The 23,333-nt window shown below is 60.0% G+C and overlaps 1 protein-coding gene across 6 annotated transcripts in view; it reads left to right on the top strand.

Moving 5' to 3' along the window:
- Positions 1 to 21,652, top strand: part of AGPAT3 (1-acylglycerol-3-phosphate O-acyltransferase 3) — an 81,226-nt gene extending 59,574 nt beyond the window's left edge. For 4 of the 6 annotated variants that reach the window (XM_047846953.1, XM_047846955.1, XM_047846956.1 and 1 more), the window contains 8 exons: positions 610 to 836; positions 8,196 to 8,365; positions 9,097 to 9,258; positions 10,358 to 10,511; positions 11,088 to 11,190; positions 13,947 to 14,022; positions 18,759 to 18,957; positions 19,558 to 21,652. In XM_047846953.1, coding sequence (XP_047702909.1) covers positions 659 to 836; positions 8,196 to 8,365; positions 9,097 to 9,258; positions 10,358 to 10,511; positions 11,088 to 11,190; positions 13,947 to 14,022; positions 18,759 to 18,957; positions 19,558 to 19,646 — 1,131 coding nt within the window. In that variant the 5' untranslated portion in view covers positions 610 to 658 and the 3' untranslated portion in view covers positions 19,647 to 21,652. Of the gene's footprint in view, positions 1 to 152; positions 173 to 609; positions 837 to 1,104; positions 1,337 to 8,195; positions 8,366 to 9,096; positions 9,259 to 10,357; positions 10,512 to 11,087; positions 11,191 to 13,946; positions 14,023 to 18,758; positions 18,958 to 19,557 lie in introns of those variants that run through there. The other 2 variants (XM_047846957.1, XM_047846958.1) reach the window with 2 other exon arrangements.
- Positions 21,653 to 23,333: the final 1,681 nt, after the last annotated feature.

Here is a 23,333-nt window from a genome sequence, read left to right as displayed (position 1 = left end):
GCCGCGGACAGCCCTGAGTTTGGGTCACGACTTCCTGCTTGGTTCTCTGCCCACAAGGGGGTCACGGGGCAGCTCACGGGACAAGTTCAACCAAGAAATGTGAGCTTCTGTCTTCTCCGTTGAAAATAAGAAATGCATGTGAAAAGGGGACAAAAACTGGTCAGGTTCCTGGGTGAGTCACCGCCTTTGTGTTAGAGCCAAAACAAAGGCTTTTAGCTTAAAAAGTACACCACTGTTTGGGAATTAGGAGGCATTAGTTACGGTATCGTGAATCTGTTTTCCTGGAGAGTTCGTGTGCAGTTGGACGACGGTAAATGCGTGGTAAAAAGTCTAAAATAAAAACTCTCTGTCATGCCGTTTCCTAGAGGGAATCACTGGTAATGCTCGGGGACATTGGTTCCAGTCTTTTCTGCCTCTCTTGTGTGCCCGGGGGTGTCCGCGTGTGGGCCTGTCGGGTGCGGGGTGGGGTCGCGGGGTGCGGCCCCCGTGAGCTGCTGGGGGTCGGGCCCCAGGTCGGGGCCGTGCCGTGAGCACCGCGGATCCGTCCCCGGGGACTGCGGCCGCCAGGGCCCCCGCACCCTCCTGACCGCTGCCCCCTGTCCTTTGCAGGACGGCCGTTCTCGCTGAAGGACCCTGCACTCGCTACTGAGCGGCGACCATGGGCCCGCTCGCCTACCTGAAGACGCAGTTCGCGGTGCACCTCCTCATCGGGTTCGTGTTCGTGGTGAGCGGGCTGCTCATCAACTCCGTCCAGCTGTGCACGCTGGTCCTCTGGCCCCTGAGCAAGCAGCTGTACCGCCGGCTGAACTGCCGCCTCGCCTACTCCCTGTGGAGCCGTGAGTGTGGCCTGCGCCGCACGGTGGGGGGGGGGGGGGGTGACGGTGGGGGGGGGTTCTTTCTGCCGGATGAACCCCACACACGCTGCTCCGTAACGGGCAGGGGCCCCCGGGGGTGGCGAAGGCTTCCGATGACGTGACCGGGAGGCGGGGGCCTGGCTGGCGACCCCTGGGCTGGGAATTGGGGGCTGGGGGGGGGGTGCTCCAAGGTGCTCAGGGCTGGCTCCTGGCCAGGACACGAGTAGAAAGACGCTCCCCTCCCCCGCAGACTCTTGGTCTGGCTGACCCAGGTGACGTTGCCGCACTTGACCGCTCGGACCCGCAGAGACCAGTTTCCTGAGGTTTAACGTGGGGTTTTAGATATTTGAGAACAAATGCAACTCAGCTCAGCACCCCCCAACCCCGTCCCTGCCAGCACACGGGCCGGCGTCGGCTCCCGTGTGCTCCGCCAGCCCGTCACCAGAGCGTCGTGAGGCAACCCTCGCGTGGCCTGTCCTCTGGTACCTATCTGAGCATCTCTCTGTGGAAGAGAAGGGCTCCTGCCTGCGTCCTGGACGCGTGTGGACATGTGTGTCTGAGGCCTGTATGCACGTGTGCGTGTTCAGACCTCGACGATAAAGCCCACCGTTGACAGAGGTGAACGCCACACGGGGGCCTGGGGTGGGGGGGAACCAGGCACGTGTCAGGAGGGCAGCTCGCCAGCGGGCGTCCACAGCTCGAACAGCGGCAACTTCTGACGATTAATCCACAAAATAAGGAGATATCTGCCGAAGTACACACGTACAGACATTCTCGTCTTGTCATTTCTATATTAGCATAAAAGTGGCGGCAGCCGCAGTGCCCATGAGTGGAGGCCGGCTAGGGTGAGTCCGCCTGGCACAGCCGTTACCGACCGGGGACCGTCTCTCGACTTGATAGAGAACCATCTTCAACGTCCTTTTTCCCTAAAGTCTACTCATTTATTTTGAGAGAGAGAGAGACAGCGCAAGCATGCGCAAGGGGAGGGGTAGGCGGGGAGAGAGAGACAGAATCCCAAGCCGGCTCCACACCGTCACCGCGGGGCTCGAACTCATGAACTGTGAGATCGTGACCTGAGCCGACACTAAGAGTCGGACGTTCGACCGACCGAGCCACCCTGGCGCTGCTTAAGACACACTTTTAAGCGCAAAGGGAAGGTCTCCCACAAAGTACGCGGCATGCTGGTTGTTTTGAACACCGTGTGTATGAGGTGGGTGCACGTCTACACGGCCGTTCGTGCCCAGAGGGTCTCAAGGGGTCAACGGGAGACTGAGTGTCAGGGAGTGCAGGGAGGAGGGCCTTCTACTTTTATCCTTTTTTGTTTTACTTATTTGCTGTTTATTTTGCCTTTTTTTTTTTTATGGTTTACGTTTATTACACGTCTGACTTTGTACCGTTTCCATTTTTTCGCGTAAGACCATGTTTCTTTTCCACTAAAGAGAGAGTAATAGCCACCGTGTGCCTGCCGTGTGGGGAATGGTGGGTCTCCATTCGCCCCCCGGTTCCGGGGCAGAGAAGGGAGCCCCGTCGAGGAGGCCGTGACCTCCCGCTGCCTCTGCCAAGGCCAGCACACCAGCCTGTGGCTTTCTCTTGCCTTACACACGTAACAGCTTCAGTGCCCAGGGTTTGGTTTCTTTTCTGGATGGGACACGATTTGTGTGTGGGGGTGGGGTGGGGGAGAACCAGAATTCCTCTGACGTGAAAAATACAATGAGTTGTTGATGAACGTATGACGTGATGTGAGCACACACCCAAAGGGCAAATGCTAATCGATAAAAACAAAATTGTAGACTCCGCCTCCAGCAGGATCCCGAGGAGCTCAGTCCAGGAGAAAGCCGGCTGGGTTCACAGGAAGTAAGGGAACCTCTCAGCCCCGCCCCATCCACCCAGCAGAAAGCGGGGTGCTCACTGAACCCCGAGGTTGCCTTCCAGGGGCCCCAGCTGGGCCCGCTGCAGGGAGGGGGGACGCTGGGTCTAAACCAGGACCCGGAGCCGTGGCCGGCGGGGAGCAGGTTCGCGGCACCTCTTGGGATCAGTATCTCCGAGTTAGACCTGAGGAATCTGTCAAGACAGATAAGATGGGAATTCACGGTCCGAGGAGAACAAAAGACTGACAGCGCCAGGTGTGACAAAGAATCAAATAGAACTTCTATAAATAAAAACCGTAATTGTAGTTTTTAAAGTGAACGCTTAGAAGACGCGTGTTCCGTCACGTTGGACCCTGCTCACGAGGGAACGGGCACGCGGGGCGCACACGTGCGGCGGAGCCCCGCCAGGGAGGTGTGACACGGGAGCGACGAGAAGGAAGGGGGGACGCGCAGGTCTGTGGGGGGACACGGGGAGGCAGCACCGGGGGCGGTGATGGCCGAGGACGCCCCCGGATGGACGGAGACGTGGTTCTGTGGCTCTAGGGGGACAGCGCGTGCCCAGCAGGGAAATAAACAGAATCCACACGTGGACCTGCCCCAGGGAAGTCACAGCCCACGGAGACAAAGGGCAGGCTGTACAAATACCCAGACAGGAAAGCCGGGCACCTGCCGGCTGGACAGATGGGCCTGGTCTCGGCCCAGCGGGGTCGAGTCAGGGGCTGGGAGGCTTTGACCCCGAGGGAGCCTCACCACCCTGGCCCAGCTGCCTGCACAAGTCAGGAACAGCCAGAGGCCAATGCACAGTGGCAGCCCTCACAGCCCACGGACAAGCACCTGAACACTCTCTCTGGTGAGAATAAAGCTGACAGCACGACAGGGGCTGAGCTGCAAGAAAGAAGGAAGTCAGAGAAGACGGCAAGCAGGTACCTCTGAACGATCCTATTACATAGTGATGCCCGGTTTGTGAGGCTGAAACAGGGGTCCGGGTGGGGATGGGGGGGGGGGGCGCAGTGTTCCGGTCCCCCACCCCCACCAGCCCTCCATTCTCATATTTGCCAGGAAGAGAGCGGCCATGTCACCATTGGACTTGGCTAAGGGAGGGCAGGGTGGGAAACAGACATCAGACCAACCTCAGAACTATTAGAACAAGGTGGATTAAACAAGCAACGACAAATCCTTTTTTGCAAAACAAAGTAGCGGAAAGCGTGGAGAGGAGAAAACGTGCTGGAGGGGTGAAGCGGGCTGGGTGGGGCCCCTCACCCCCGCCCCCCCTCCCCCCCCCAGCAGCCCGGCCTTCTGCTGCTGAGTGCCAGGCCATGGGAGCCCCCAGGGCACCTGCTGAATTTGGGGGTGTTCTCCACGTTACCCTGAAATACAGGGGCAAGTCCTCCTCATGTTAGGGCCGCGTGGGAGGCTCCCCTACGTTCCGGGGGCGCACGGTGAGCCCTGGAATCTCAGTGCCCCCGAACCTGCCTTCTGTTCAACTGGATGTGTGGTCCTGTCCCCGCCCCGTCAGGCCTGGCGCCCTCCCGCTGACCTCCGCGTTCCCAGCATGACTGTCGTCTGGCCACAGAGCTTAGGGGCACACGCGTGGAGACGCATGGCCTGTTTCGGGCCGACCCGGCCGAGACTGAAGCTTCCCGGCTGCAAAGGAGAAAACCGCCGGCCCCACAGCAGAAGCTGATGCAGGGAGCACGCGCGCAGCGATGTTCCTTGCGGGGCTGGGGTAAGCAGGGAACGCTCGCTCGCCGTGGCAGGGCAAGCATGTACCTGAACGGAGGGAATCGCAAAAAGATTAGTGAGGGCTCAGGAGCCAACCAGCAGAACTGCTAATTCCAGATGCTCCCCAGCTCGGCCGGGACCACAGGCAGGGACCCTCCGCCCACCGACGGCTGGCAGGAAAGAGCGGCCTTCCATCAGGCGACCCTCTGAAAGGGCCGATCTCCAGGACAGCGACAGGGGGCAGCCGGTGTCCATCCGTCTGGTCACTCCCGGGTCAGACCTCTCCCTCCATCAGAAAGGCGGAGGTCCCCAGTGCTGGCCACGGCGAGGGGCTGCGTTAGGAGGGGGAAGCCTGCCCGCCAGCGCACATCTGCTTGTGGGACACCACCCGTGTCCTTGCGCGCAAACGCGGGTGCCACGTGCCCAGCCGCCCCCCACAGGGCTCTTCTGTGCATCCGGGCTGCTGCCCTGTGCTTCCCCTCGGCGGTCGTGGGGACCCGGAGAAGCCTTACGTGCGGCGGTGATGTGCTCGCGTCCCTCCGTTCTGATGCAGCGCGCCTGCATTTGTGGCCGCCTTGAGATCCAACGCGTGGCGGGACGTGGTCGTCCTCTGCCTGCCTGCAGAGTGCGGCCGGGCCGGGCCTCAGTGTCCTCACCACTGTCACCGGCCAGCACGAAGGGCCGGTGGCTGTTCTGAGCCCGCGCCGTGGTTTCCAACGGTGTGCTGTCCAGGCCCGTCCTGGGAAGCGGTCGTGGCCACAAGGGGTGTGTAGACATCGTTATAAGTGCCAGCGTGAGCGAGGCACGTGTTGTCAAGCCTAAGTGAAGACACGGCCTTGAAAAAGATCCTTCTTAGGAAATTCCGTGTCTTGCGTCAGTCTTAGATGAGCACTGTCTCGCTCTGTTCCGGATGCCTCTGTGAAACGCAGCGATGGCCGGGAAAGCCGGCATTCGCAGGACGTTGACCGCGTGGCGGACCCCACAGCTGACGCACTGCCCTCGCTGCCCTTGGCGTTTCTGAGTCTGGAGGTCGAGGCATCAGTGGCCCCTCTCAAGCTGATGATGAGGAAGCGTTGCCGAGTCTGCCCGCGCTCCCAGCGGCGTCGTCCACGGGAGTCGACAGTGGGACACCTTCAGTGTCCATCGATGGATAAGCGGATGGGGCAAATGTGGTCCACGTACAGTGGAAAACAGAGGAGGAACTCCTGCCACGTGTGACCACACGCAGGCAAGTGCCGGACCTCGTGCTGAGTGAAATAAGCCGGTCACAGAAGAAGCACCACCCAGCTCCGCTCATATGAGGGACCCAAGGTCGGCAAACCCTACAGGCGCACAGGGGCGTAGACTCTTGTCGTGCGAGGTGAGAAGGTCCGAGAGGTCCGTGGCCACCAGCACCGTGCCCACGCGTAACGATGCTGGCTTGTGCGCCGAAGGTCTGTTAAGAGGACAGACCCCAAGTCTTCTTACTAGAGTAATAGGAAACCGCTTCCTGGTGCCCTAGCCGATCGCTTTCGGAGCCACGGTCTCATCCACGGTCTCTCGTGGACCAGCGTGCACCTGGAACTTTGCCCAGGCCCTGCCGGACTGCTGCCATCGGCTAAATGACAATCGGCCGGAGAGGGAGGGGCAGGAGCAAGGCTCGTCACCTGGTGTGGGTGTCTGTGGGGTGCGGCTCTCCGGGGGTGGGGGGGCCAGGGGAGCCTGGTCCACAGGGGATGTGCTTCCAGATGCACAAGTGGCCTTGTGGCCTCCCTTCTTTCTTTCCTTTTCTTGTCAACAGCTTTACTGAGATAAAATTCACCCACTTAAAGTATACTGGCCAGCGGTTTTGGGGTTCAGCCCAGAAAGGAACCCCGACCCACCAACGGCCACTCCCCTCGTCGCTGCGGTCAGTACGCTACTTTCTGTCCATGGATTTGCCCATTCTGGACATTCCTGCAGCAGGTGGTCCTTGAAGACAGACTCACACTGAGCACGATGTTGTCAAGACCCGTCCACGGTGCAGCTGGATGACATTACCTGGTGCGGACAGACATCGTGTCCCATCCGTCCAGCAGTCTGGGCGCTCGCGTTGTTTCTGCCTTCTGGCTGTCACGAACAATGCGGCTGTGGGCGTGCGTTCACAGGCTTTTGCGTGGACATCTGCGTTCGTGTCCCCCGGGCAGATCCCCCGGGTGGGGTCGTCGGGCCTTCCCACCTGTCTGTTCCGAGATCGCGCCCAGTACTGTTCCAACCCCGGCACCCGCACCGTTTTTGCGTCCCCACCGGCGCCGTGTGGGGCTCCAGTGTCTCCTGCCCTCGCCTACACTTGCCCCCGTCTGTGTGTGACCGTGGCCGTCCTGATGAGCGGGAAGGGATGTCTCACTGTGGCCCGGGTGTGCGTTTTCCTGATGACTGACGATTCTGAGCGTCTCCTTGTGTGCTCGTTGGCCACTTGTGAATAACCTTTGGAGAAGTGTGTGTTCGGATCCTTTGTCGTTCCACGCCCCTGCCTTTCTCCAGTGCAGTCTAATGTGGGATAAACGTGGCCACGACTGGCGGGTTCACGGGTGCTGAGTCAGCCTCTGACAGGTGGCCTCTTCTGTGGACCCCGCCTTGGGTGGCAGGGACTTCGGCTGGTGAGTTCAGGTATCATCCGAGGGGCATACTTCTCATCCAGCTCCCATCACGGAGGAAGGTGAGACCCCAGAGGCTGCACGATCGGGAGCGTGCCGGGGGCAGAACTTTTGAAGCCCCCACGTTAGGCCGGGCTGATGGGGACGCCCATCAGAAGGAGAAACCAGCCTCGGTTCCCTGCTTCTTGGGTGTCAACGTCACAAGCTGTAGCCCGTTGAGTCCTCCAGAGGCCCCTGTGAGGAAGCTACTGTTTTCTCCTGTCTGTAAATGGGGACACTGAGGCCTGGGAAGTCAGGCTTGGAGCCCAGTCTCCAGGCCCTGCCCTCCATCCTCAAGGGACGGTCCCCTCAGAAGACGGATGGGCTGGTACCGAGAAAGAACGGGGCTGCCCCGTGGAGACCCTGAGCCCGCAAGTCGGGCTTCCTGGTCTGTGAGGTCACCTTTTTGGGGACGCCTGGCCCGGTCGGTGGGCCCACGCTGGCTGGCAGTGGCTCAGCACAGCCACCCTGCTGACCACAGCAGTCCCGCAGCTGACTGTGCGTGCGCCCACCCCACTCCCCTCCCAGTCGGCGGCTGCAGTGTGACAGTTCCTCAAATCACATCACGTGTGAGAATCACAACTGGACACGAAGACATTCCTCTGAAATTACTGGTTCCCTCTACTTCCGCTTTCTGGTTTGTCTTCTACCTGACTTACGTTTAAATTTTTTTAATGTTTGCTAATTTCCGAAAGAGAGAGAGAGAGACAGAGCGTGAGCAGGGGAGGGGCAGAGAGAGAGGGAGACACGGAATCGGAAGCAGGCTCCAGGCTCTGAGCTGTCAGCACACAGCCCGATGTGGGGCTCGAACTCACAGACCGTGAGATCGTGACCTGAGCCGAAGTCAGACGCTTAGCCGACTGAGCCACGCAGGCGCCCCTACCTGACTTTTGTTTAGAAAAGGTAATTATAATTTTGGAAAATCTAACTTATGAAACATAAAGCGTCAAGCCTCATTTCCAGCAGGAAATCCCGCTCTGGATGGACATTCTGTAAACGCCCCCTGGAGCACAGGCTCGGCCTGTGCCCGCCCACAGTGGGGGCCCGGGTCCGAGCGCAGCCCCCTACCCGCTCACGCCGCTCCCGTGTGTCCGCAGAGTTGGTCATGCTTCTGGAGTGGTGGTCCTGCACGGAGTGCACGCTCTTCACTGACCAGGCCACGGTGGACCGTTTCGGCAAGGAGCACGTGGTCGTCATCCTCAACCACAACTTCGAAATCGACTTCCTCTGTGGGTGGACCATGTGCGAGCGGTTTGGCGTGCTGGGGGTGAGCCACACAGGGGTCCCAGGGAGGTGCTGGGGGTGAGGGAGGGGGGTCCGGGGAGGTGCTGGCGGTGAGGGGTGGGGGGGGGGGGTCCGGGGAGGTACTGGGGTGAGGGGTGGGGGGTCTCGGTAGGTGCTGGGGGTGAGGGATGGGGGTCCGGGGAGGTGCTGGGGGTGAGGCATGGGTGGTCTGGGGAGGTGCTGGGGTGAGTGGTGGGGGGTCCGGGGAGGTGCTGGGGGTGAGCCACGTGGGGGTCCCTGGTGTCTGGGTTTTCCTTCCCAGGAAAGGATGTCCCTTGGTCCCTCTGCTCCCAGGGTCTGAGGTCCAGGCACCCACAGCTCCCCGGGGCTTGTCTTGAACTCAGGTTTCTGACATTTCCTCTGGGGAAGGCTTACCCAGAGTCCCTGCCCGCTGAGCTGTGTCAGGTAAAGGCCCCGTGAGGTAGGCCGAGGAGCACGATGCAGAGAAAGCCACTGTGCCTGGCGGCCCCGGGTCTCCCTCAGGCAGCCCCAGGCCCGGCGGCCACGGCGGGCGCCCTCCCTCCGCCAGGCCTGCGCCCCAGCCTCCTCGCCTGTGGGACAGCGCGCCTGCGTGCTTGGGGTCACGCTGAAACCGGCGGCCGGGCTCTGAGCCCGGCCTCCTCCCTGACGGCGAAGTCCCCAGACACCCAGCCGGTCCGGGGCGCCTGAGCGGATTCTGACCCTCCTCACCTGCCCCCCCCCCCCCGCCCCCAGAGTTCCAAAGTCCTGGCGAAGAGGGAGCTGCTGTACGTCCCCCTCATCGGCTGGACGTGGTACTTCCTGGAGATCGTGTTCTGCAAGCGGAGGTGGGAGGAAGACCGGGACACCGTCATCCGGGGGCTGGAGCGCTTGGCGGACTACCCCGAGTACATGTGGGTGAGTGCCCGTCGGCCGCCCGTGCCCAGAACCCCCGCGGCCTGGGCCTGAGCCAGCCGCTGTCAGCCCACGGGCTCTCCTGCACCTGAACTTGCAGGCCGGGGCGTCCCTCCAGGGCCGCCTCCTCCACCCGCTGCAGCCCAGACGGGAGCCCCTTCCTGCGTCCCCAGCGGGGCTGTGGGACCAGAGCTGCCCTGAGGGCCCCTCAGGAGACTTCTCTGCGGGAAGCAGCTTCGGGGCAGGGGGAGCCAGGTTGCGGAGCAAACCCCAGGGACCCCGTGGTTCTGGGGGATACATTTGTACCTCGGCCCCAAGAAGATCTACCCTGCTGTTCACAACATCCACCCTTCGGGCACCTGGGTTTGATGGGATGGCCATCTGAAATTACAGATATCAGTCGGTTTGAAGATGGTGTCTTTCTTTTTATTTTTAAGTTTGTTTGTTTTTGAGAGAGAGAGCACCCGTGCGTACCTGTGTGAGTGCGCGTGTACTCTGAGCGGGGCAGAGAGAGAAAGCACACGTGTGAGCAGGGGAAGGGCACAGAGAAAGAGAGAGAGAGAATCCCACGTAGGCTCTTGCACTGTCCGCACAGAGCCCGACGTGGGGCCGGAAATTCCGGAGCCGTGAGATCATGACCCAAGCTGAGAACGAGAGTCAGACGCTTGACCAACTGGGCCCCCAGGCGCCCGAACGGCGTTTCTCTTTCTAATCTTTCTTTCCGGTCTCTGGCAGAGTAGTTCTTTGAGAAGCGGCTTCCCTCTCAGCATCCCTGACCCTCACGTTAAGGCAAAGGGATGAAGGCCTGTTTTCCGCTCAGGGGGGCGGAAGGCCGCAGGGACACCTTCCTGCTTCCGGGAAGCCGCGTTCTGCATTCTTTGAGAACGAGTGAAATGCCGTTAGCCGTCGGGTGAGGGACTTTGTGTGGCTGGAGCGTGGATCGCAGCCCTGAACAGAACGGCGTTTTCAGCGATGCCACGTGCTGGTCACCGGAGTGTTCCGTCCGTTTGACAGATTCGGTGACGCGCGCCTTGTGGGTGGGAACGTTCCCCGGGGCCCGTCGCCGGGGTAACCTCCGTCCCCGCTCCCCCTCGTGTCCTAGTTCCTCCTGTACTGCGAGGGCACGCGCTTCACGGAGAAGAAGCACCGCGTCAGCATGGAGGTGGCCGCCTCCAAGGGGCTGCCCGCCCTCAAGTACCACCTGCTGCCTCGAACCAAGGGCTTCACCACGGCGGTCCAGTGCCTCCGGGGGACAGGTAAGCGGCCGCCACCTGCCCTGGGCTCTGCGAGCAGCAGGACGGGAGAGTGACCTGCCCCGAGCCACGCAAATGACATGTGAGATACAGGCAGAGGCAAGTGGGTGGGGTTAACGTGTGTGAGGCTGTCGTGTCCTTTCTGACACGATGGGACGCTAGTTAGTGGGGAATCAGCAAAGCGATGAGAAAGCGTGTAAGCGGAAACCTTACGAGGGGAACCGTATGTGTTCCTGATTAATCCCAACGGAGGCAAGATCAAAGAGAGGGGACAAAGAGCAGAGCGTGTAGGAGGCAGCCAGACAGTAAATTTGGACACGGACGGTCAGTAACTAACTGCACTCGACCCGCGTCCCCACGTGGCAGGAAGGTGAGCCTGCGGCGGGGCGCAGGACTGTGCGGGGCGGGTTCGGGGCTGTGCGGGTGCTGAGCTGCGCGCGCGTGCCGTGCGGCGTGGGCACGATGCTGTGGTGCAGGGGTGGGCGCTGAGGGATGTGGGGGCGGAGTGATGCGGGCGCAGGGGCAGGTGCGGGTGCGCTGCGGCCCTGGCCCAGGGCTCACCCCCACCTCTCCCTACAGTCGCAGCCGTGTATGACGTCACGCTGAATTTCCGCGGAAACAAGAACCCGTCTTTGCTGGGGATCCTCTACGGGAAGAAGTACGAGGCAGACATGTGTGTGAGGTGAGCTGGGAGGGTCCCCGCCAGTGGCAGCCACCCCCCGCCCCCCACCCACCTCCACAGCCCCTGGCACTGGGCCCTCCCTGCGCCCAGTGGAGGCAGCCTTCTCCCCAGGACTGCAGATGTGGGGACAGACACAAGCACCCCTCCTGCAGGGTGGAGGGGTGGGTGCGGGGGTAAAGGCAGAATGTTCTGGAAGCTCAGGGGGAGCAGCAACCCCTTCTTTTTAAAAGGGGCTGAGTGAGGTTCAGCTTGGACAGTGGCCAGCCTTGCTCTCGACAGAAGGGTGAGCTGTCCGAGCTCAAGGGGCCGATGCTCTTAGTGGGGACTGTGAGGCCAGCTCGAGCGTGATTCCATGCGCGCCCTCCTGCTCCGCTTTCTGTCCGAATATCCCTGGGGAGACTTGTCCGTCCCTCCGTCCCTTCAAATGCCCGGGAGGGCAGGACCTTCCCTGGCTTGTGGGCGGGTCCCGTGGAGCCGTTAGCTCCTGTGTCTGACACCCGCCAGCACCGGCTGGGTGTCTAGCCGGTCACGCTGGCCCTTGTCAGAGGCCCGCCTCCGGTGAGTGTGGAGAACATGAGCAGGTACATGTTTGAAATGACAACACCTAGTCTCCCCACCAGGAATAAGTTTGTGAATGTGAAGAGTAAGTCGGGAGGTTTTTTCCTTCTGAAGTTTGCAGCAGACCGGCTCGAAGTAGGTGTAAGGCCTCGTTGCATCCTGGGGTGGGGAGAGAGCCCGGGATCCTTGCCCTTAGGCCTCTAGAACCACCAGGGACTGCGTGGCTGATCTGGGGCTGACCTGACCCTGGCCGTGATTCTGACCAGAACACATGCCGTGGTCCGGGGCAGTGACAACAGTGGCGGGCTCTGTGTCCTCCCTCACTAGCCGGTCCCCGGGGAGTCAGGGGTGCGCCTCGGCCACCGGGGTCCAAGCTGGCGGGTGAAGGAGCTGGGGGAACTCTGCGGCCCAGCCCCAGGCCGGTGCCCACGGCCGCCGCACCGGTTGCCTCTCCGAGTGGACAGTGCCCCCTGCCCCCCACCAGCAGGAGGAGACCCGTTCCTTCCTCTGTTCGTCGTGCCCTTTATTGCAGAAGGCATGGAGTTATATGTTACCTAATTTCGTAATGGATATGTGCTTAGAGCTTCTAAAGGCTTCAACTTCCTGTTTTGTGATACTTGCCATTGGGGTATTTTGAATAAAAGCAGGATTTTGACGAGTGTAAAACATGCTTATAATCCAGCCAAAGTTCTCCTGGCCCGAGGGGGCTTTCCCCTTTGACCCCACCTCCTGTCCCGGTGAAGTTGCCCTGGGGACAAGGTCAGGGGCATTTGGTGGTGGTGGCCCGAGCTCCCGGTGTCTGTGCTGGCCCTTGGGGCAGAAGCCTTGAAGAGGCTTGAGTCGACGCCAGGAGATAGGTGCCAGTCTTTATCTTTATTTTTGGCACCATTTTGAGTCCTTATTTTAAATTTTTTTTTAACGTTTATTTATTTTTGAGACAGAGAGAGACAGAGCATGAACGGGGGAGGGGCAGAGAGAGAGGGAGACACAGAATCGGAAACAGGCTCCAGGCTCTGAGCCGTCAGCCCAGAGCCCGACGCGGGGCTCGAACCCACGGACTGTGAGATCGTGACCTGGCTGAAGTCGGACGCTCGACCGACTGAGCCACCCAGGCGCCCCTTGAGTCCTTATTTTGTACGTTTCATACTGCACGTGGCCGCCTTGTGATAGAACGTGGCTGCGGCATCCACTCTGGGATGTGGATGTACAGCCAGGGAGGGCAGTCGAGTGAGTTTGAAGCCCTTAGCAGCCATCCCTCTGTAGACAGCCCCCTTCTGAACTTCGTGTCCTCACCTGTGGCCCACCAGTTCCCAAGAACTTTGGGGGTCCACAGAGCCCCCCAGAGGCTGCGTGTCATGTGGCCCTTGCGTCACTCCCATGTCTGACAGCACATGTGCTTATAAAACTTTGCCGTTTTCCTTTCAAATAAGGGTAAGATCGGGAGGTCTAATCCGCAGAAGCAAAGTTCTCCATTTTCTTAGAGACAGGGTTAGGATGCCTTCAGCCACAGAGATTCTCCCAGGGCCGCCCTTACTCTGGCCTGCTGGGTGGGCCCCGGCGCCCCCTGCTGGCGATCTCAGGTGCCGCGGCTGCCGCGGTCCCCGTCCTTGCCCCCCGGTTCCCCTCCCCCCTGGACACCCGGGCTCCGGGGCCGGTAATGCGGCTGCTGATCACTTTCGTAAATAAGTTCGTGTCTTCACTGGAGTCAGCTGTCTGTGAGTGAAGATTGAAGTCCTGAATATCGCTTTTCGTATTTGGAGCACGTAGCTTTCGTTTGTGAAATACATAGTTTTCTTGGCCTAGTGGAAGACACTCTCAGTTCTGACTATTTCCAAAGAACGAACCATTAAGACCCAAACTCCTGCTGCAGCCCACAAATGCCCGCCCTCCACAGTGGGAACGGGGCACGATCTGCTCAGGAGAACCCCTCGTGAGAGTCGCTGGCTTTGCCTCAAAGGTGAATGGTCTCCCGGCCCTCCCTCCGGGGCCCCCGCGGTCCCGCAGGGCCCCAGGCGCTCCTCTGTGCCCGGGGGGACGCCCTCGACATTTGTGTCTTTTTAGGAATTGAGAGTGAGGCGTGACCAGAAAAGGCGGGGGGAGGGGGCAGAGAATAACCGAGCTGTGCCACGATTATGTCCCCTTTCCTGTGCGATGCCATCCAACAGTGAGCCACTTTGCTCTCGATCTTAACAAAACAGGAGATTCCCTCTGGAAGAGATCCCGCTGGATGAAAAGGAAGCAGCTCAGTGGCTCCACAAACTGTACCAGGAGAAGGTAACTCAGCTTTCCTCCCCGGGGGCTGGTGAAGAGGTCTCGAAGGGGCGGCTCGCAGGGCAGGTGGGACCTTCCGGAGACGGGGGCGGGGCGTCTGCAGTCCTCGAACACTTCTGCCTTCTTTATTCTTTCCATTTTCTTGTGAGAAATCAACACGCTGGAGACGAGCGTAAAGGATAACACAGTGCTTCTACAACCATGGCTGGTTAACGTTCTGTCACGTTTGTTTCCTTTTTCGTGTAAAAGAAGGTATAGATCTGTAGCCTCCACATATACATATATATGGCGTGTGTGTGTGTGTGCGCGCGCGCGCGCACGTGTGCACGCCACAGGTGACATGAGGACATTATCCTTATGCCACCCACCCCGGTCCTTCCCTCTCCATTCCCCGGTAGCACGCCCTGCCCTGAACGCCCTGCCAGCTTGGTTTCCGTACGTGGGCAGGACGTTAGATCTTCATCTTCAGCATCGTGGGAGGCTTAGAGAATGAGAAAGTCCTTTCTGCATTCAACAAGTACCCTTTTAAAGGCACTGACGAGCTCTTAAGAAAATCTGGGAAATCTCTAAGGGTCAAAAAAGGAGGTTGAGCTGAAAAGCAGGTGGCGAGCCTGTGACCCGGGAATGCCACGCTCCAGCAGCGGGTTTTGCGAGTCCCCTTAACCTGGAGTCTTGATTTTTAGCGCCTACCCGGAACAGAAGATCAGGGTTTGATCTCACGCCAGGTCCCTGAGATCCTGAGATCCAGGCCTCAGGACCCTCCGAGAGTTTTCCCTCGCACGGTGAACTGAAAGAAACCTACTTTCCAGCGCAGGGAAATGGCTCTGACGCTCCCCCTTCTCCTCTTGGTCTGAACAAGGGCTCCCTGATAACACGTAACCACAGGTCTGCCCTCGAACGGCTATGCTAGCAACACAGCTCAAGGAGAATAGAACCAAAATATCAACTCAAGTGGTTCTAGGCAAATCACTAGAGTTCCTGAGAGAAGCCCATGCAGGACCGGAGGGACGTTCTCCAAACCTCAGCTGCTCACGATCTCCACGGGGAAAATTCTGTCGGGGAGGAGCTCATAACCAGACCACGTGGGCAGGGCGCACAAAGAACCGAAGAGGTAAACTCTCCAAAAACTGCAGCCAATGGAACTGTCAGAGACTAAGATCAGTGCGTCTGAAGCGATGGGGCACAAAGAAAGAACTGAAAAGAAAAGGGAAGGATCTGCAGAAAAACCGAGTCGAATTTATAGGCAGGAAAAATCTAGCTGTTGACAGTAAAATCTTTTTTTGTTTGTTTCAACGTTTATTTATTTTTGGGACAGAGAGAGACAGAGCATGAACGGGGGAGGGGCAGAGAGAGAGGGAGACACAGAATCGGAAACAGGCTCCAGGCTCTGAGCCATCAGCCCAGAGCCCGACGTGGGGCTCGAACTTACGGACCGCAAGATCGTGACCTGGCTGAAGTCGGACGCTTAACCGACTGCGCCACCCAGGCGCCCCGACAGTAAAATCTTAATTAATAGATTGAACAGCAGATTTGATACAGCTGAAGACACAATTAGTGAAGTGGAAGATGGAGAAGAAATTCCTGGGCAGGTAGCAGGAGGGAGTGCAAACATAAAAGGAAGTACAGAAAACACGGAGGGCAAAGTGAGAGGTCCAGAAAAGAACTGCTGGTGGGTAAGAGACAGGAGTGGTGAGGAGCAGGGGTCAGAAGACCGCCGTCAAGCTTCTAGCACTCGTCAGGTTCAAGAGCCACAAGTCTGGAACAGGGTAAGTGAAAAGATATCCACTCCCCAATTATCACTGAAATTGCAGAACACCAAAGACAACCAGGAGCTCTTAGAACAACCAGAGAGAAAAGACCGATTCCCCGGGAGGGAATGGCCGTCACGTGGACATTAGACACACGTCTTACTATGTATCACAACCTCTTCTGAATGTCTTACGCACGTTTTGTCCTCACAGTAACCGCACACAATGCTCTGGCAGGTGCATACATTATAGGTGAATACACGTAGAAAAACAGAGAGCACACACAAAATAGAACAAAGAAAATAATAAAAACAGCATACATCATTGTGATGGAAAGCAAAGCCACAGGAGTGAGTCAGCTGTACCGCATGCTTTTCCTGTGAAAATATTAATGATCTAGAAATCCCCGGGCAAGACCGACCAGTTAGAAGCGTAATTGCATCAGTAGAGACAGAAAGGTGAGCTGACCAGAGAGCAGAGGACAATGGTGAGAGCAGCATCTCTCACTTAATGCCCGTACATTTGAAAACTTAGACGGAACGCGGCATTTCCAAGAACACAGCTCTCTCCCGAAGAGAAACGCAGCCTACGTGCAGAATCCGAACGGCGTGTGTGTCTCGGGTCGGTGGAAAGGCAGACCTGGCACTCACCAGCTGGAAGCGGGGAATGCGTCCCTGAATCTAGGTCCGCATCAAAGAGTTTGAAACTCTTGCCACAGACATTTGTGAGCAACGGCAATTGCGCAGCGCGAGATGAGCCATGACCTGGTGGGGCGTTACTGGGAAATAGGGACCCCGTGTGTCCGCTTCCGTTCGCTGCGATTCCATCCACGTGAATGAACTGCGGACCATCAACACGGCTACACCTTGGGGATGTGGTGTACGGAGATAGCCGGCCACGGTGTGTGGGGGACGTATGACGCCCCTCACGGGAGGCTGCCAGCGCGTCTCGCACGCGTGCCCGTTGAGCGTGTGTGTGATCGGTGTGGGGGGAGCATGGTGGCCCCGGAGGGGACGGAGCGGGGGCCTCATCTCCGGCTCCCAGGTGTACCTCCCCAGATCACCTGGTGCAAATGCACCAAGCGACGAGTTTTGACATCCGCGACTTTTTGGGGTATTTTTATATTACCTGCCATGTTTGTCTCGAGTATCGAGACATATACTAATACGGTAGGCTCGGCTGTCCTTCCTGTCACATGTATTTTACAGCAAGGACCGCATACCGTGTGCTGTCTGTTTTTTCTTTCTCCGGTCACCATCGTTTTTATGTCTGTCAGCGTTGACGTACGCAGATTTAATTCACTCCTTTTCTTTTAGAAGATCTTTAAAAAAAATTTTTTTTAATTTAATAAATTCCACCCCCGACGTGGGGCTCGAACTCACGACCCCAAGATCAGGAGTCCCGCTCCAATGATCAGGCCAGCCGGGCACCCCAGTTCACTCCGCTTAAATGCCCTCTTCTGGCATTGCGCCACGGGTGACGGCCTGTTGTCCTCTCTGCGGACAGTCAGGTCGTGTCCCGCTCTGTGCTGCGTGTTTCTTGGAGACACGGACTCGTGCTGTCACCGTTGGCGTAGCCTACTCACTTTGCGGAAGGTTTCTAAGCTGTGCTTCGAGGAGACGCCCAGTTCACGCTGAGCGTGAGAGGCCCCTTGCCCCCCCGGGTCGTGTGAGTAGAGGGTCTGGCTGGCCCCCTGAGCGACCAGACTCAGCACTTGGATCCCGATGCCACAAACAGCCTCTGAGAGACGTTGACACCCTACACGGCTACCTCCGGTCATAACCTAGGAACGGACCACGCTCTCACCAGCGGAGTACAGAGGTCGTGCCCCGCGGCTTCCCCATTCTGCAGATGTGGAGACGGGGCTGCGGGTGCCAGGCGGAGCCGTCCCTGGGCCTCCCGGCCTCCTGCCCTCACACTGTCTGCGCGCCTGCTGCACGGTCAGGAAGCGGTACCCTGAGGCCAGCGCTCCTGCCTCCTGGCCACTCGAGCCCTCCTAGAATGTGCGCTCTGGGCCCGTGGCCCCGGGGCCCCTCCGCCGCCAGGCTTCGGGGGGATGAGGTCAGGGGTCTGCAGGCGTTGGCGGTTGGGATCCTGGCCAGCGCCAGCATGTTGAGCAGAGGTTTGCGAGGAAGGGAGCAGGCGGGGCAGGGGAGGGTCGGGAGGAGAGGGCACGAGCTCCGAGAGCCAGCTCCAAGAGGCCGCCTCGGCGGGTCGGGCCCAGCATTTCGTCTCAGTGAGACAGACCCAATGGGACCGAGTCTGAATGCTCCCGTGTGCCGTGGGTGAGTGCCGTTCCCCCTGAAATGCGGGCCAGGGCCACACGCCGAGTGCATGTGCACACTGGCGCACGCTTCCCGCCGGGGGGCCCCGTTCAGAACGGTGCGAGGAGCGGGTGTGTACGTGCCGCGGGGGGCCGCGAGCACCGGGCTTTTGTACAGGTCCACCCTCAGGACAGCGGGCCGGCTTGGCCGCCTCCCTCCCCCTCCCCCACCCCTGCAAGCAGGATCCTGCCACCACTCCAGGGTGGGTGTCGACAGGGGGTGGGCCTGAGCCCTCCCGGTTAGACAGGGCAGTGGGCGGGACCAGCAGCCCCGAGAGGAGCCACGCCCCCTCCCCAGGAAGCAGACAGGTGCCTGCAGGAAAGGATGCCCCTGACGGGAGGAGCCCCTCCCCTGGGAGACCTGGGGGCAGGGGGATGCGTTGTGGCAGGTGCACGACTGGGCTCCAGGCAGGTCCAGGCCGTGCCCCACCCGCCCCGCCTTCAGAAGGTAGCAGGAGGCGATGAGGTCAAGGCGGAGGTGACTGCCTGTGCCTGGCTGGCTTTGAGCTTTGACACAAGCAGCCGAGGGGCTCCGCAAAGGACACACCGTCCCGCATCTGCCGCGCACTCACGGCTCGCCGCTTTCTTTACGCGGAACTGTTTTAGGCTGAGTCGTTTCCGTGGTCAGTACCGGTCAGTACAGCGGCCACTGTCGTTGACTCTTTCAGGACGCGTTGCAGGAGATGTATAACCAGGAGGGCGTGTTTCCAGGAGAGCAGTTCAAACCTGCCAGAAGGCCGTGGACGCTTCTGAATTTCCTCTTCTGGGCCACGGTCCTGCTGTCTCCTCTTTTCAGCTGTGTCTTCGGCGTCTTTGCGAGCGGTTCCCCCCTCCTGATCCTGACGTTCCTGGGGTTTGTGGGGGCAGGTAACGCACGCGAATGACAGCACAGCTCAGGGTCGGGGATCTTCTGAGCGCCAGCCGCAGAGCTCCGCAGGGAGCTGGGTGCGCCTGGAGCCCTTTTGGCCTCAGAGAGCGGGCTCTGTCCGCTAAGCCACAGGGTCGTGGAGACCACGGCCCGGTCCCGGGGCCACGTGCTCTCGTGGCATCCCGTGCTGAACTGGGCAGACGCCTGTGGGGAGTCCCTGAGCTACTCTGCGTTCGGGCTTGGGGGGGCTTGGGGGAGCTTGATGGTCTGAGGGTCTCTGAGGACATGGTCATTACTGTCCCGAACAGAATCACGGGCGCTCAGGACTCCCCAGGTATTCTTGTCGGAGGGACGGGCACCCAGTCTGTCCCTGGGCACCTCACAGGGCAGTGCAGCCCCCACCAGGCCCCCACCCACCTCCTGTCGCTGGAGGAGCGGAGGCCATCACTCCCCCCCAGACGGGCTGAGCACGGCAGTGGGAGGGGCCGGGGGAGGGGAGAGGGCTGGCCTGCCATCCCCTCGGGACCCTGCCCAGTAGCGAGTTCCCTCGTGGGACGGCCAAGCCATCGGTCTGACCTTGCCTCTTTCCTATTTCAAAGCTTCCTTTGGAGTCCGCCGGCTAATAGGAGTAACTGAAATAGAAAAAGGCTCTAGCTACGGAAACCAAGAATTTAAGAAAAAGGAGTGATTCCTGGCTGTGGTTGCACACACGTAACCCGACGGTGGTGTCCAGTTAACTCAAAAACAGAACCACACACCCAGATCGGAGGAAAAGACACTTAGAAACTATTTTTCTTATTAACTGGTGACTAATCTCAACCAATAAACCTTGAGCCAAGAGCAAAGCCGTCGGAAGGCCTGCGGACGAAGACGCCAGCGGCACCCCGGGCGGGGTCCCAGGGTCCCACGAGCCAGGCTCCGAGGGCGCCGTGCATGCGGGCCCACCGCTGCGGGGGGCCGGGTCCCACCCCACCGCGACCTCGCGAGAATTCTGCCTGCCAGAGGGAGCCTTCGGCCGCTTTCTCTTCTTAAACTTAGATCCATTTTTGGTTTTTACCAGTTATTTTGGGAACTCCCCCTGCCCCCCCCCCCACCTCCTCCCCTGACCCCAGCAAACCCTCCCCGGCCCTCCCGGGAACGAGGACATGTCAGCCCCCAGGCCCACAAAGCACCTGCCCGTCCTGTCTTCACACATGGGTGTTCTCGGGTGACCAGGGCGGGCCGAGCGCCAGGTGGCCGGGCAGGTGCCCCTGAGCTGGCGGTGGGGACGCCCCACCCCGGCTGCCTGGCTCCTCCCTGAGCCTGTGTGGAAGCACTTTACATCCGTTTCTAAAGTGATCCGCCCCCTGAGACCTCTGTCCCTCTTTTTCCCTGCTCAGTCCTCAGCCCCTCTACTGGGCCGCACCCCTGCTGCCAGCCCCGGGGACAGCTGCCCTGCAGCCCACGGGCCTCTTGGATGTTGGTTTCAAAGAACGTCCCCACCAGACCTCCTCTCTTCTGGAGGCGGTTGGAGACTGTTCCCTGGGAGCTCGTCGGCTCCTAGAGGTTTTATTTTTACTGTTGGTCTGTTCATGGCTCTCGTCTCCCTCAGAAGTAGAGGTGGTGGCCCCCCCTCCCTTCCCCGAGCAGGTGCCTGGGTGCCCGGGGCGGGGCTGGGCACCTCCTTGCGCAGGCTTCACCTGGGAGCCTGGGAGCACTGCCCCACCTCAGCTCCCCCTGCTGGGGGGTGTCTGCCAGGGTCCCGACTTCGCTGCAGCCCTGGACGTGGGGCTCCCCAGCAGGCCTCTCCCCAGGCTCAGCTCAAGCATCCCGCTGTCCACCCGCTTGCATCAGACTTCTTTCTTAAACCTCCCGCGTGCTGTTTTCAAGTCACACCCCCCTCGCCTTTTTTTTTTTTTCCCCTCTTTTTAGCAAAGGAAGGAAAAGTAACGGGTGTTAGCCCTGGTGCACTGGAGCCAGCGTGCCGAATAGAGGCAGGTTGGATTTTCTAGGAGAAAAGGTGGAGGAAAGAGGCATGGAGAAAATATAGACTAAATTGGACAAGTGCCTCTGCATCAGCCCTAAGTGTGTATTCTGGGAGGCTCTCTGGGGACAGCACGCGGTCTCTAGGACGAGGACGCTGCTGGGTTCTGTGTGAGAGCACCCCGCCCTCCCCCCGCTGCAGGGGGGGCCACCTCGGGTTAGTCTGCTCTCCTGTGGCATGCTGCTCCCGGCTTCCGTGTTTGTGTCCTGTGCTAACTCACTAACACCTAAAGCATCTTGAGAACGGTGGGAGGGCACTCCTGTGTGCATGCGGTCCCTAGAAGGCCCAGGTTTAGGTCTTGTACCTTGTAATTCATGGTTCTCCTTGGCCAGAGAAGTTCTCTCCCCCTGAAATGACTACGTACCGGGCACCCTCCTCCCGGAGCCACTGGAGGGGCCGTGCGGGGTCCGGGTACGATGGAGGCTGAGGGCGGGCGTAGGTCTTAAGTCTCGGTGATTCCCTTCTGATCTAACACAGATGAGCCCGTGCATTTGGTGCCCAGACCTTGAGAGCAAGCAAACCTCACCATGGACGTTTGGGGGGGGTTGTTTTTTGTTTTTCTGTTTTTTGTTTCTTTTTGGAGGGGGATGGATTTTGCTTTACGTCCGCTTTAGAAGGAGAGGGAGAGGGGGCTCCTTTAATTTTCAAAATTAATAAATCGCAGAATAGTGCTTTTCTTCTTTTCTTTTCCTTCACGCCCACAACTCAACATCGTTGGTGGCTGACGTCACGTCCACGTGGAGGCCACGTGTTTGGACGGTGCCAGCGGCCGCGGCGGGGGGTGGCTCAGGGCCCGGACTCTGGCGCCCTCCGCGCGGGGCGGTGGGCCGGGGAGCGTGGGCGATGTGGGCAGACCCCCTCTGCCGGGCCAGCTTGCCGCTCCGTGCGCCTCCGGAGCCCTCGCCCCCCCTCGCCGGAGGCGCGGCGGGAGGCCCCCCGCGAGCACCCCACGGGCTGAGCTCCAAGCCTGGGGACCGCGAGCGGCTTGCCTCTCAGGCACCAGGTGCCGCGTCTGGTTCGCCCCGCCCGGCGAGTGGAGTTTGGGTTGTGGGCGCCCCCCCCACCCCGTGTCCAGCTGGGGAGAGGACCACAGATTCTTTGCCCGCCACCCCCCCCCCCCCCGAGTTCCAGGGGCTTCTAAGGTGCCTGTGGCACTTCCTGGTGACTCTGTGGCAGCTAGCAGCACCCGGGGACTCTGGTGGCGTCAGTGACGGTCCCCACTGCATGCAGGCGAGGAGGCCCTGGGGAAGGGCTTCGCGGGTCAGAAAGAGAGCCCGTCCTCGTTTGCGATTAATCCGAAGGAAGAAGTGGCACCGGCCGTACTGGGCCTGGTGGCCGCGTCCTTCCTGTGTCCCCTCCAGCCCGCCCTCAGGAAGCACAGCCTCTCGTAGACACGAGCTCTGCATCCACAGACCGCTAAAGAGCAACAGAAAACGGCGTGAGCAGCACTCCATTGTCAACAGGGCAGGAATGCTCACTGACGCGTGCTGGGTCTCTAGCTGTCCGTCCCCGGGACCCCTCCTCGTGCACCGTGGCTCGGGAACCCTTCCTTCCGCCCATGTAGTTCCCGAGCGTTGAGGCCGATCTGAAGAAACAGCAGTGGGCTCAGTCACGTGGGGTTCGGGAGGCTCCCGTCTGTCCGGGCCCACGTGGCTACCGATTTGTGTCCTCTCTGGGGTGACGGATAAGTAACTCTCTGCATGTTGCTTTGTCTCTGCCCGAGACGCCTCTAGGACCAGCCAAATAGGATCTTTCCAGCCTGCTGGTTTTCAGCCGCACCGTTCAACCTCGTGTGTAAACTCACGCTTCAGATTTCGCACCCAGACCTGCATGCTTTCCCCGGCATGCGGCACTCGGTGTTCAGCGGGGTGATGTGGCTTCTAACCCTTCCGCGGTGTAACCAGGCTTAGGGCCAACACGGAGGGCCCCGCACGCCTACCTGCTTCCTCTGGACACGGCACGTCCCTGGCCCATGTGCCGCCCCTTTCTCTCGCGAGGTAGCTCCTGAAGAAAAGCGAGCCTCCGTGAGCACCCGGGGCCACCAGGGTGCACGCGGACGTCACCCCCCGGGCTCCACGTCCTCGCCTCTTGGGGCCCGGACACGCGCACACACACACACAGGGTCGGGTCTGGGGCGGAGGACGTGACGCTCCGTTCCGCTTGGCTGGGGGATGGACACACATGCGCCGAGTGTCACCGCAGGCATTTGCCGCCGTCCGGTTTGGTGAAACCGGTGACGTTCCCACAAACTGCTCGGGGACGTGAGGGGACAAGAGCACTTTTTGGGGACCCAGGAGGTGGCTGGAGGAGTTGACACTGGTCAGCCCCGCCACCAGCCGAATATTCTTTTCA

This window comes from Prionailurus viverrinus, unplaced genomic scaffold (genome assembly GCF_022837055.1).
Source record: "Prionailurus viverrinus isolate Anna unplaced genomic scaffold, UM_Priviv_1.0 scaffold_42, whole genome shotgun sequence".
NCBI classification, from domain to species: domain Eukaryota; kingdom Metazoa; phylum Chordata; class Mammalia; order Carnivora; family Felidae; genus Prionailurus; species Prionailurus viverrinus.
This window is presented reverse-complemented; position numbering and strand designations above follow the sequence as displayed.